At 43.4% G+C, this 12,555-nt stretch overlaps 3 protein-coding genes across 4 annotated transcripts; 2 read left to right on the forward strand and 1 right to left on the reverse strand.

The window, feature by feature from the left end:
• Positions 1 to 9: 9 nt before the first annotated feature.
• Positions 10 to 2,321, forward strand: airim (AFG2 interacting ribosome maturation factor). Its single transcript, XM_064347232.1, has 4 exons — positions 10 to 642; positions 1,101 to 1,280; positions 1,589 to 1,707; positions 1,845 to 2,321. Exons 1-4 carry the CDS (start codon positions 374 to 376, stop codon positions 1,883 to 1,885), a joined length of 609 nt encoding a protein of 202 aa, XP_064203302.1. The 5' UTR covers positions 10 to 373; the 3' UTR covers positions 1,886 to 2,321.
• A 245-nt stretch (positions 2,322 to 2,566) lies between these two features.
• Positions 2,567 to 5,856, reverse strand: cldn35 (claudin 35). Its single transcript, XM_064347231.1, has 2 exons — positions 4,764 to 5,856; positions 2,567 to 4,654 (listed from the first exon to the last, which is right to left on the reverse strand). Exon 2 carries the CDS (start codon positions 3,954 to 3,956, stop codon positions 3,270 to 3,272), a length of 687 nt encoding a protein of 228 aa, XP_064203301.1. The 5' UTR covers positions 3,957 to 4,654; positions 4,764 to 5,856; the 3' UTR covers positions 2,567 to 3,269.
• A 1,273-nt stretch (positions 5,857 to 7,129) lies between these two features.
• Positions 7,130 to 12,537, forward strand: LOC135261189 (major histocompatibility complex class I-related gene protein-like). 2 transcript variants are annotated; one of them, XR_010331854.1, is made up of 8 exons: positions 7,130 to 7,277; positions 7,569 to 7,826; positions 8,185 to 8,451; positions 9,109 to 9,399; positions 10,536 to 10,655; positions 11,286 to 11,327; positions 11,420 to 12,308; positions 12,403 to 12,537. XR_010331854.1 is itself a non-coding variant. In XM_064347229.1 (7 exons), the coding sequence occupies exons 1-7, from the start codon at positions 7,211 to 7,213 to the stop codon at positions 12,444 to 12,446; spliced, it is 1,089 nt and encodes a 362-aa protein (XP_064203299.1). In that variant the 5' UTR covers positions 7,130 to 7,210; the 3' UTR covers positions 12,447 to 12,537. The 2 variants fall into 2 exon arrangements, 1 of the variants encoding a protein (XP_064203299.1); XM_064347229.1 differs by lacking the exon at positions 11,286 to 11,327 and having other exon boundaries at positions 12,267 to 12,308.
• Positions 12,538 to 12,555: the final 18 nt, after the last annotated feature.

Consider the following 12,555-nt stretch of genomic DNA (forward strand, 5'->3'; position numbering starts at 1 on the left):
AAAGAAATGTTACAATGCCACCGGAAACACTTTTTGAGATCATGGAAGTAAACACGGTGTACAACGTGTTTCACGGCAAAGCCTAAATTTTCCGGTTGGTTGTATCGAAAATAGTATAATGTTACCATACAGTGATTTTTGACGAAGTTGCCAGTGAATTGGTAGTTTCAAGACTTTATTATTTGATGCGCTAAACAAACCAGAAAACCGTTGAATATGTAGCCACTACTAGTAGCTAGTACTCGTGTTTTGTATTTTCTGACTAACCAACGTGGTAGAATTTCAGCTAGCTATTTAATAAGAATAACTCTATTAAATAGCAGGTTGTGTATTTGATATTATAGTAGCTGGCTATTGAGATGCCCTGTGTGAAATGTCGAAGCCTGCATTGATGTCGCTTCATCAAGCACTAAAAAGGAGCTTTCATTCTTTGGAGCAAAATCATAAAGTGTGGAATTCCGTACTGGAAGAATGTGTGCCCTTGATGGGCTCCCTGGGTAACCTCGCCGAGCAGCTACTAGCGCTCAACGGCGTACAGATGGCAAGCACGCCTTTGGCTCGGTTCTCTGACCTGCAAGATCGCCTCCGTTGCAAGCTTCTGGTGGCTGTGGACACCGTCCTCGACAAACTTGCTGACAAAATGTAAGATTGAGACCCAGGTGATCCACTTGTGATGTTAATTTGCTCTACGTAAATGTTCATTAGAGTATACATATTTAATCACAGGATCAATAGTGGGCAACGTGTGCAAATTAGATGCACTGCACATACTATCGCTTTGATTTCACGGTAATCGGCAGAGAGAACGAAAAGGGGACGACCAAGTAAGTGCTGTAGATGAGCGATTTTGCGCTGACAACAGATACGAAATAGTAATAGATATTGTGTATCTCACCCGGAGTTACTACTCAGACAGTGCTGTAACTAAATATTTCTGAAAAATAACATTAACTGAAAGGAGCAGCAGGGACAGCGCCCGAGGAGAGAAACGTCATGACTTTTCTGACTGCACGAAATGCTGTGATGTTACGTAAAATAGGCCACAGCTTCTGCCCTGTCTCTAACTACAGCCACGTGACTCAATGTTTTTCTTTTTGTAGGTGTTCCTTGCAGAAGGTAAGGGATGCAGTGGGTAACCAGGTAACGGCTGCATTCCAAGTGTATGAGCAGCATGCAGACACTCTGGACCTGACCACCTGTCTGCAGAGGTCAGCAGCTGCCCCCTCCGTCGCAGACATGCTGGAGTGGCTGCAGGATGCAGAACGCTACTACAGGCAGCAGTATCCTTTCTATGTTGTTCATACTGTTAGCGAACCCTGTAACACAATCACCAGCAACAGTATCTTTTTAAAGGTGTTAAAACAGCCACTAAAACTGTAACACTATCGCCAGCCACAGTATCATTGCTGTATCTCTAACTCTGTCACCCACACATTAACACGACCAGAATTAGCAGCATTTTCTCTAGCACCAACACATTAACAGTACCACCATCAGCAGTATTTGATTAACTCTGTCACAAATTTTGTAGTTGAAGAGAGAGAAGTTGAAGGAAGCCTGTGCCACTGTGCTCCTTAGCTGTGTGCAGGTACCTGAGGAGAAAGGCTCTATTGCAGGCACTGAAGCCCGGTGAGCTCTCTGACCTGCAGAACGCACACAGGAGGTGGGAGGCTCTGGCCACACCCGAGCGAGAGGACAGTGTCTCAGGTGAGCCGCAGTAGGTGCTCTGCGCTGGAGCTGCTTCCTGTATGAGAGCCAAAGCCACTTTCATACCTCCACCTGTCACACAGGCTTCCAGCGGCCGAACCGTTCCTGACTCTGTGTCCCTGTGTCTCCCTTTTCAGACACGCTGTTCAGAGTGTCCTTTTTCATGGACTCTCCCTGAGAGTGGCTCAGCCGGCCTGGTGCCAGCACAGCTCCACCCAGAGCCACACAGCCAGTCCTCACAGGCCCAGCACAGAGGAGCGCTGCTCTAAGACATTCAATCCGGAGGTCATGAGGAGGGAGAGAAGATATCAGATGGAGAAGGGGGAGGAATATGGCTGTAGCCAGAAGTGGGCTCATCATGTGGCACAATCTGGCAGATGGGGGCAGAGTATGGAGAAAAAAGTCGAGAGAGAAAGAATACATCAGAGATCAAGGGATCCCACAAAAGACCAGAGAGTAACAGTAATCTGTGTGTGGACTTCGGGAGGAAATACTGGGGCAGTCACAATGTCTGTCAGATTTTTCCTGAATGTCTCATAATAATGTCATTGTGGTAACTTAATTTGTAATCTCCTTTGGTTATGAAAATAAATGGCAAAAGCCAGTCATTTTAATGGCATCTGTCTTTTTTTCTTTTTTTTGCGGTGTTGCCATGATGGTCCAGGAGATGGCAGTGCTGTGCATGAGAGTAAATGACAGCAACACATTTCTAATTTTTCATTAGTATTCGTGCTCTTTTAAGTAGAAATCATTGCAAGGTGGTGTATGTGATCTACCTTACCAAGAACATAGTTGGCATTATCTATTAGACATTTTGAGTTAAATTTGACAAACAGATTTTGTCAAATAGAAAAATGTCACAATAGACACAATAGAAAAATGTCACAATAAAAAATGTCACAATAGACACAATAGAAAAATGTATTGATAATCACAAAAAGGTTTATTCAGTTTCAGTGCCATTTCAAACTTCATTTTATTGGGTTCACAACACTGTGCATTACAAACAAAGCCAAATGGGAGAAAACACAGCACACTTCACTCAGAACACAAACGAAGCTCGGTACAGAAACACCTGGCTTTCAGATACACATTCCACTGATCATAACCCAGAACAGCTGGTTTAGCAACTGGAGGTTTGCTACACTGTAGGTTCTGATGTCAACTGAAGAAAAAATGTATGACTGGTGCACCACTTCCTGCTTTGATGGTCTGCACTTCCTCTTGTCATAAACCAACAGTTCTGCAGGGTAGAAACCACTCAACATTCCTAGAATAATATGGGTTCAATTGGATTAAATAAATAACTTACTATAAATTTAATTCATGACATAAACATATAGAAAAAAGTCTGCATTCAGATACAATATTGGTCAGTTAAGCTCTCAAGTTGATAAATAAAGAGGTAGACACAAAACACTACCTGTAAATGGATCAGTCCACAGCAACTTCCTGGTAACCAATAGCCAAGGATCTGTACCATTCCAGACCTTGTCCCAACTGATCCATTACTCCTACCCCTGTTCACCACCATCTCTTTATGTGCCTCCCTGCCCGTTGCGTCAGACGTACTCCTTCAGCGGCAGGCTGCTGGTGGAGATGGGTTTTGGGGGCTCGGGGGCGGAGGCGCGGGTGTTGGCGAAGCTGCGGCCCATGTAGCCGCGGCGGTAGCCCCTCCTGTCGCCGTGGGGACAGGTGCAGCTGAGCACGGCCCCGCTCAGCATGAGGATGACGGCGGCGGCCCAGCCCAGGTAGATGGCCTGGCCCAGCTCGCGCTTGCGCACCCCGGGCACGGCCGGGTTGTAGAAGTCCCGGATCACGCTGTTGGCGGTCCAGGAGACGGGCACCAGCACGCACAGGCCCGTGAGGATGAAGAGCACGCCGCCGCTCAGCGCGATGGCGGCCTTGGCCTGCCGGTCGTCGCCGGCGCAGGTGGTGCACTTCATGCCGCAGCAGGACACGGTGCAGGAGAGCCAGCCCAGGAATATGGCCAGGCACATGAGCGCCCGCGCGGCCTGCACGTCCGGCGGCAGCGCCAGCATGGACTCGTACGTCTTGCACTGCATCTGGCCCGTGGTCTGATAGACGCAGTTCATCCAGATCCCCTCCCACACGATCTCGGAGGTGAGGATGTTGCTGCCGATGAAGGCCGTGACCTTCCACTGCGGAAGCGCCGTCACGGCGATGGCCATCACCCAGCCCGTCACCGCGCAGGTGAAGCTGATCAGCTGCAGGCTCGTGTTCACCATGGCTCCGGCTTCACTGGACCACGCCCACTTTTAGGCTCGCTAGACCACACCTAGTTTTAGCGGTCTGTGCTGCTGTCTGTCCGCTACCTGGTCTGTCAGTGATCTGACTCAGTGCTCCAGATTTTGACCAGTCCCCTCCCTCACCACCTGTGACTCTGTACCTCTCTCTCTCAGTCACTCGTGCTGGGTTTGTAGTTCACTTCTCCCTCTCTCAGCGTCTTTCCTTCTTCTGAAACCTGTATTTACTTTCTTCTTTACAGAAGTTTAAAAGCTCTCATTTTCTGCCTTCCTTCCCAGGATCCTCCACTTGTTCACCATCTGTTATTCCCTCTGCCTTCTACTTTCTCTCTCTCTCTCCTTGTGCCTTTCAGACTGATGAATTATTGAAGAAGCAGGAGCAGCATAGGCATCTCTGGCAGCTCATCAGAGCATGACTGGCAGAGCCTCAGAAAAGCTTGTCTCTGGCCTGGTGCATTGTGGGTACAATGACCCTTTGGCGTGAGAGCCCCCAGCCTCCCCTGCAACCCCCCGACCCGCCGCACTCTCACCCCAAACCACCCGAGAGCCTGTGCCTTCCTGGTTCCGTGTAGATTTGCTGTGACGGCTTGAGCTGGTTTAAAACCTGACACCTTGACCCAACGCTCGTGCCCAGGATGGATCACGTATCTGGAGAAGGTGGACGGGGAGGGAACAGGTGCCTGCAGTCCACAGAGAGGAAGAAGAGATGAATATATAAATATAAATATATATTTCAATTTATATGCAACCAAACAAAAATGACATTTAAAAACTCCCTGAGAAATGTACCTTTCTTTTCGCTGGGGTCTTATCCGACGTGCTGGCTTGGTTTGCAGTTCGGTGCTGGGGTCTCAGTCTGGTGGCTGCGGTAGTGGTGGTGAGGACAGGGGCAGAGACAAAATGACTGGAGTGTGTTGAGAGGGTGGGCCCCCAGCTTCATCCCACCGGAACCAAATGAGAAGGTCACATCACAATGGCCAGTGCAGGGGTGGGGGGCCACAGGAGAATGGGGGTTCAAGTCCCACGCCTGTCCAGGTTTGGTGGAGGTCCTGTGTTCTCTCAAAGGTCGCCCTAACCCGGCTGGGCCCCCTCCTGTCCTCTCGGACCCTTGGTTCCGGGGAGCTTTGTTGAGCTGGCAAGGAACTGGTCGGCAACAGTCTGTTTCTAGTCTACACTTACACACAGCCTGAGAGGGCTATACTGATCCCAGACAGATAGGGGGAGGGAGGGTGGGTGAGAGAGAGAGAGAGAGAGAGAGAGAGAGAGAGAGGGAGAGGGAGAGGGAGAGAGAGAGAGAGTGGTGTCAGTATGAGGATCAATTAACACAAAGACAATCCACGGGGCCCCAACAATAAGGCTTAAATGCTCTGTCTCCCACTACAATGCTTTAAATGAGCTTTTACAAAAAGCTGCTTTCACTCTCCTCTGGTCCGGCGCGGTTGTGAAAGAGGGAAAGCTCCACCGCAGGGGCTCACTGGAACAACGGCCTGCTGACAGAAAACCGCATGAAATACACCTCCCAACTGCCCTCACAAGAGCACCAGCTCTCCCCAGCCACATGCGGGGGAAACAGGGTACTTATTATTTATGCTTTAGTCCCAGATTCAATATTCCGGGACCACCGTCATAAGAAATCTTTTCGTAGAGGAAGGACTTCTGGGCAGGAGTAGTCTGAAATTTTGCCAAAAATATAGATAAATGGTTGTTGTTTTCTAGACGAGATCTGGTCCCGGGCCCAAAGTAGTGTGGTACCGATATTCTGATAACTGCACCCACACACATAGGGAGTAGAATGAGCTGGAGCTGGTGCTCAAAGATGAACATGCATAGGTCAATTAGGAAACTGGATCTTGCTGATAAGCTTTTTGGAGGCTTTTCGATGGTGTGGATCAGAAACTTGTGCCACACATTGTTGTTGTTGTCCTGTTCCTCCCATCTCTCTCTCTCCCTCTCTTTTTCTTTCTCTCTCTCGCTCCATCTCTCTCTCTCTCTCTCTTTCTCTCTATCACACTCAGAGCCCATGTCTCTCTGTTGATGAATTAAATATAATGGGTATTGAACCCATGGTTCAAGTTTCCTTTCTTGAATGGCCTCTCTTCCTTAGCAACAGTGGCCATGACAACGGAATAGCACACAGGAAATGGTGAGAGGACAATAATGACATGGAGGGTGAGGGGGAGAGAAAGATAAAGAAAGGTAAAAACAGATGACTGGGGACCAATGGGGAGGGATATTTCAGCTGAGTTTTTCCCTTTTCTTTTGTGGAAAACCACAGAAATATGAACGCCGAGTCACACAGGCGTTTAAAGTTGTACATGAAACACAGACAGAAGTATAGCAACCAATGCTTTTTACAGATGACAAGTTCATACACTACCATTAACTTAGGAAATTGCCATCTGCTCTGGTGCTACATACTATTGTTCTTGCTACACACGCATGCACTTGCGCGCACACACACACACACACACACACCAAGAAGCAGGGTGAATTATTGATTCAATCTGAACACACCCGAGTGTCTGCATTGGTTTCTAACACCAGTGTATCACCTGAACACATCACCCCCTTTTCCAGGAAATAGCCAAAGGGAAGGAATTACTCTACGACTCCATGACACAGTCAGAATTAAAATAGCTCATGTTTCACAAACAACTGCCGTCCCTACTATCACATGCACAATGTATGATAGTGTACATTCATGCAATATTGTGCATAACTGATGGATGATGTGCAACAGTAAACACTTTCTTCTTTCAAATAATTTCACCCCAGGAAATATTTGAAGAATCAACACAAATTCACTCTTGTTGCAAAACAGCACAAAACCAACATACTTCCTCAATTTTTGTCTGTGTATGTAAGTATTTTAATATCAGCAGGGACAACGAGTATTAAGCCTATGCACTGTACAAATTGAGTATTGTACCTTATCGGACCTGTGTTTTGTAGTTGTTCCAATAACCATTGGTATGCACTTACTGTACGTCACTTTGGATAAAGGCGTCTGCCAAATAAATGTAATGTAATATAATGCAAGTTACGCAGAAGAGATTTTTTATGATGTTGCATTCATGGATTGCAGCAAAAATCTAATTTGAAAAAAAAAAATGTAGGGAAAAAACAAAATATGAACAACTCCATTCAACTCGTCATTGCTTCGAACAGCGCATGGTCAAAAAACTATTGAAAGTGAAAGCAACTGTTAACCAGCCACTAGGTACGAAAATACAACGATGGTTCTTTCACGATCGTACACGTACGCAGTCGTGTTTCTTGCTTTAATAAAAAAGACTCATACAGGTAAGATAGTTATTGTTGTGTAAAATATGTATTCTCATGTATCTAATCAAATATGTAGGACCACTTTGTGCAAATTTAAGTCGACTGCTTTATTATGTAATGTTGCGACAAACCCATACGGCTGTGATTGCGATGAAAAACAATTAGACTTTATACTTTACTTAAACTGCCATTTCATGTTACATTGCTAATCAAGACTACAGACATTTAAATTCCAGTCTTCACCGATTGCTTCATCCATAAAGTTTTAACAACGGCTATTATTATTCTTCATATTGGTATCCAATCTAGGTTCTCACTCTCTGTGGGTGATGGCTACATTCATAGCAGGAGAAACACAGTTCCCAAAGTTCAGTGCTGTGTTGATGGTGGATGACGTGCAAGTGGAATACTTTGACAGTAACGAGAGTAAAGTCATCATGCGGAGACACTGGAAAGCGGAGGATGTTATTGAAGAGGCAGACCTGAAAAACACCGTTATGTCGATGATTCGTGACCACTTAAATGTATATTTTCAACAGTTGAAGCCGCGTTTTAATCACACTAGTGGTGAGTAAAATGAGACGAAGAATAAAAATGTCATAAGCGCCTGCCAACATGCGTATGGCTTACACCCTTACCGACCGGGCGGAATGTGCCAGAATACTGCCCGCTGAAACATGACCATTCAAAGATACCGCACAACATCCATACAGAGTACACAAACACCACTCACCATGAAGCTGCTATTTTTCTGTACTTAGGACACCAGACAACAAGGTGCAGTTAATTTCTATATTGTAATTAATTCTTAATGCAATAATAGAAATCATAAAACAAAGTATTGCTTTGCTTGTAGAGTCAAGGTGACATGTTCTTACCCTGTGTGTGTTTGTGTGTGTGTGTTTATGTGTGTGTTTGTTTGTAGGGGTTCATACATATCAGCGAATGACTGGATGTGAGCTGAACGATGAAGATGAAAGTCCACTGATGTTGTGGGATGCTTATGATGGCATTGACACAAGGAGTTATAACAAGGGTGCCTACATACACAATCCCCTTTTACCAGAGTTAATGTGGAGTAAGTTAAAGATAGAGGCCTCAAAACTAGTGAATACCAACTTATACCAGCCCCTGTGCATCAGGACACTCAAGAACTACCTACAACAAGAGAAAAATACAGTAAAGAGAAAAGGTAACATCAATATAGTCTTGTTTATTTATTTATTTATTTAAAATATTGCTAAAATAAATAAATACATAATTTCACTGCACAAGAGCGTTCTCTTCCTGGGGGCTAGATTTTTTCAAAATGGTGTACATGGCCCAAACAGTGTCGGCAAATAATACATACAGCATTGTGTGAATAATATACAGACATATTGTAAACAAAGATGCATATATAAACAAAGTAAATGCGTTCTTAAAATACAGACATTAATTACTTTATATCCTAAAATAAACAGACTTTTTTGTTCATTTAAATAATACTTTTTTTCCTACTGATCTAAACTGATCAAAGGGGTCAGGAATAGAGTTTTATAAGGGTGCATTTGGCCCCCAGGCTGAATAACCCTCCTGTACAGAAGCATGGTGCCTCTGCCTCTTAAGATTGTGTTTTAAATGACCCTTTAAATTGTGAAGGATCAAGTTTTAAGAAATTCTAAGAAAATTTATGAATGTCTTCTGTTGTCAGACATTTGGCACGCAGTCAGTGCTTAACAGCTTTTAGTAAATTGCATTTAAGCAGCTGTCACAATCTGGGTTTTCGAAAGATAAAATAACTACTGTATATCCTACTTGCAGAGCACTAAATTGCCAAACTAAACATATCCAAATGTGACCTCTCCAGTGCGTCCCAAAGTCAGGGTGATACAGAAGACACACCCAGAGTCGGGGACGCTGCAGGTGATCTGTTTGGCCACAGGCTTCTACCCCCGTCACATTAATATGACCCTGCTGAGAGACGGGCGGACCATTCCAGAGGAGTACCTGCTCACTGGAGACCTCCTCCCCAATGGAGATGGCACGTACCAGCAGAGGAGGATCCTGGACATCAGCTCCGAGGAGATGAAGGAAAGACACAATTACACCTGCACTGTCACGCACACAAGCCTGAGCAACAAACTGGACGTCACCTGGGGTAAGAGATATAGAAGCCCAATTTATCTGCTATTGTGCCTAAAGGAAGTCAGTACCTTACTTTAAATAGCTACCATGTGCTGTGGGTCTTGCATGAATCAATACATTATTGGGCCTATTATGTCAAATTTGTCAAATAAGTTAAAGGTTTTCTTAGTAAATCACATATACATTTCAGTACTGACTAATGACATTACTTGTACCCAGTCTTTAAACGGAGAGTAAAAGAATGGTTTTATCCTAAACTTAAAAAGTGGGTTATTCAGGTTATAAAAGCAAAACATGTAGAAAAGCCTGCAATTCAGTGGATTTGAAAAGCCGATGTAATGGATTTCTCTATATCAGTAATTTACTCCATGGAGTTACTGCAAATAAGAATTAGCCTGAAAAGATATGTAATTTTAAGATCCTATGTGTCAGATATGTAGTCGTTAGATTATGGCCTTTGAGAGGGAAACAGTGAATTGTATACAATATTATATTGGTTGTAAGAATGTGGCCTGCCCTCCCCGTCACAAGCAGCAAAGCAAATGTGATTTGGGAAATTTAAAATCCACTGATACCCTAATCTAGGCAGGCAATCTATGGGTCTCACCTCCTCAGAAGAGACAAACCAGAAGACTCAGGACCCCATATCGGGGGTCAGAGATCCTGCATGGCTACATGCCTAATTTCCCTTTAAGTTTGAATGCAATGTTTAGGTAGGCCAGTCCTTGTTATAAATGAGTCTCATCCCCTTCCCTTCTCTACCTAATCGGCTCATCCATAGGCAATCCCTACCCATGCGGTAAGTATTAGGCCGAAAGTTGCGTGTGTGCTTGTTCGGTCCCTTGGAGAAGAAGTGTTTTCCTCTTTTTATTTTGGTGGTGGTTCCTTGGTTGTGTGTTTGTAGCTGGTTTCCGTTCATCCTGTGGCGCTTAAACTAGAAGTGGGTGATACTTTGGCAAGCTCTAGCTTATCCATCACTCTCTCTCTTTTCTGGTATTTCTAAATTAATTTTTTAATGTTTCGTGTAATGTCTTCGGTTTTGTCAATTAGAAGTAGTTAGCCTGCATTCAATAAAGAATGTATGATTCAGTTATGTAATCTTAAAGGCTGATATAGCGTGTGACCGGGGTTACTGTGCATCCTCTACAGAACCGGGGCCTGCTCCGGACGTCACATTCATCGCTGTTGTTGTGTCCGTGGCTGTGTGTGCGGTCGTGCTTCTGGTCTTAGCCGTGGCTGCGTTCATTAAGTGGAAGAGGAGATCTGCAGGTAAGGGAAGTGAAGCTGGCGTGGGAGAGAAAGAGGGACGCGCAGGATACTCGCCACAGACCACATTGTTCTGGCTGTGCGATACCACGATTCAACGTTAAACTCATTTTAAGCAAATAACGCAAATATGATGCAAATGCAAATATAAAATGATGGTGCAAACATAAAAATATGATGTATAAACATAACAAAATATGATGCAAGAATTGTACATTCTAGCAGCCATTTTTAGCAATGAGGATTAATAGATGCGCAAATAATTGTCATTGACAATTTTTTTTTCTCCAAAATACCTGTGATTTATTGCTATAAGATAAGATCGAAAATGTTCTCAAAAATTGTAGGCACATCTTTTAAATAATTATTGTTTTTGGTGCCACTGTTGTGATATAATGTAATGTTTTGATTTGTACTGTGTTGTCGATATGATTGCTTTCATTCTTGGATGGTTATGAACTCTGTAGCTACATGAATTTCTCAAAATATGAATGCAAAGGATCACCTGGCTTGACTTGATTTGGAAGGGGAGGGTCAGAGGAAGGTGTCAGCACAGAGATGAAAAGACACACGGGGGAGTCACCCTTATATTATAGCACCCTCTGCTGTCTCTAATGTGTCACTGCACTCTAGGTCTACAGGGATACCATCCACCTGTCTCCAGTACAACGCTGAGTAAGTCTCTGCAAGTAACTCCATGAGAAATAATATTTGAACTTCTTTAATGTGGGGCATGTCACTGAAACCTTGCTTTTTTCTTATTTCAGATAAAGAAGAAAATGACATATCTTCAAGCTCTTCCAGCTTATAAGAGCACTGGCACATTATTCCTGAGAGGCCCATCATCCACTGTAAACTCAGACATGTATTTTATACGACATTAAAATACTTTTTGTTAATTTACTTATTTTATAGTTAGCCCTTTGTCCAATGAATGTCAGTTTGCAATACTTAACATTTTCATTTTATCATGGAAATTAAGCAGAGTGTTTACTGTCATGGTAAATAAGATCTCATTATGAATGGCGCAGTTAGTTGATTTTTTTTTGGTTATCTGGATTTGTATGTGTAATTATCAAGGGTTTTTAAGCAAATAACGCAAATATGATGCAAATGCAAATATAGAATGATGATGCAAATATAGAAATATGATGTATAAACATAACAAAATATGATGCAAGAACTTGTACATTCTAGCAGCCATTTTTAGCAAGGAAGATTAATAGATGCGCAAATAATTTTAATTGACAAATAATTTATTTTCCAAAATGTGTGTTATTTATTGCTATAAGATAAAATCGAAAATGTTCTCAAAAATTGTCAGCACGTCTTTTAAATAATTATTGTTTTTGGTGCCACTGTGTTGTGATATAATGTAATGTTTTGATTTGTACAGTGTTGTCGATATGATTGCTTTCTTTCTTGGATGGTTGTAATGGTATAAACTCACATGAATTTCTCAAAATGTGAATGCAAAGGATCACCTGACTTGACTTGATTTGGAAGGGGAGGGTCAGAGGAAGGTGTCAGCACAGAGATATGAAAAGACACACGGGGGAGTCACCCTTATATTATAGCACCCTCTGCTGTCTCTAATGTGTCACTGCACTCTAGGTCTACAGGGATACCATCCACCTGTCTCCAGTACAACGCTGAGTAAGTCTCTGCAAGTAACTCCATGAGAAATAATACTTGAACGTCTTTAATGTGGGGCATGTCCCTGAAACCTTGCTCTTTTTTCTTATTTCAGACAAAGAAGAAAATGACATATCTTCAAGCTCTTCCAGCTTATAAGAGCACTGTGTACATTATTCCTGGGGTACATCATCCACTGTAAACTCAGACATGTATTTTATATGCCATTAAAATACTTTTTGTTCATTTACTTATTTTATAGTTAGCC

The sequence above is a fragment of the Anguilla rostrata genome, chromosome 8 (assembly GCF_018555375.3).
Source record: "Anguilla rostrata isolate EN2019 chromosome 8, ASM1855537v3, whole genome shotgun sequence".
Classification (NCBI taxonomy): domain Eukaryota; kingdom Metazoa; phylum Chordata; class Actinopteri; order Anguilliformes; family Anguillidae; genus Anguilla; species Anguilla rostrata.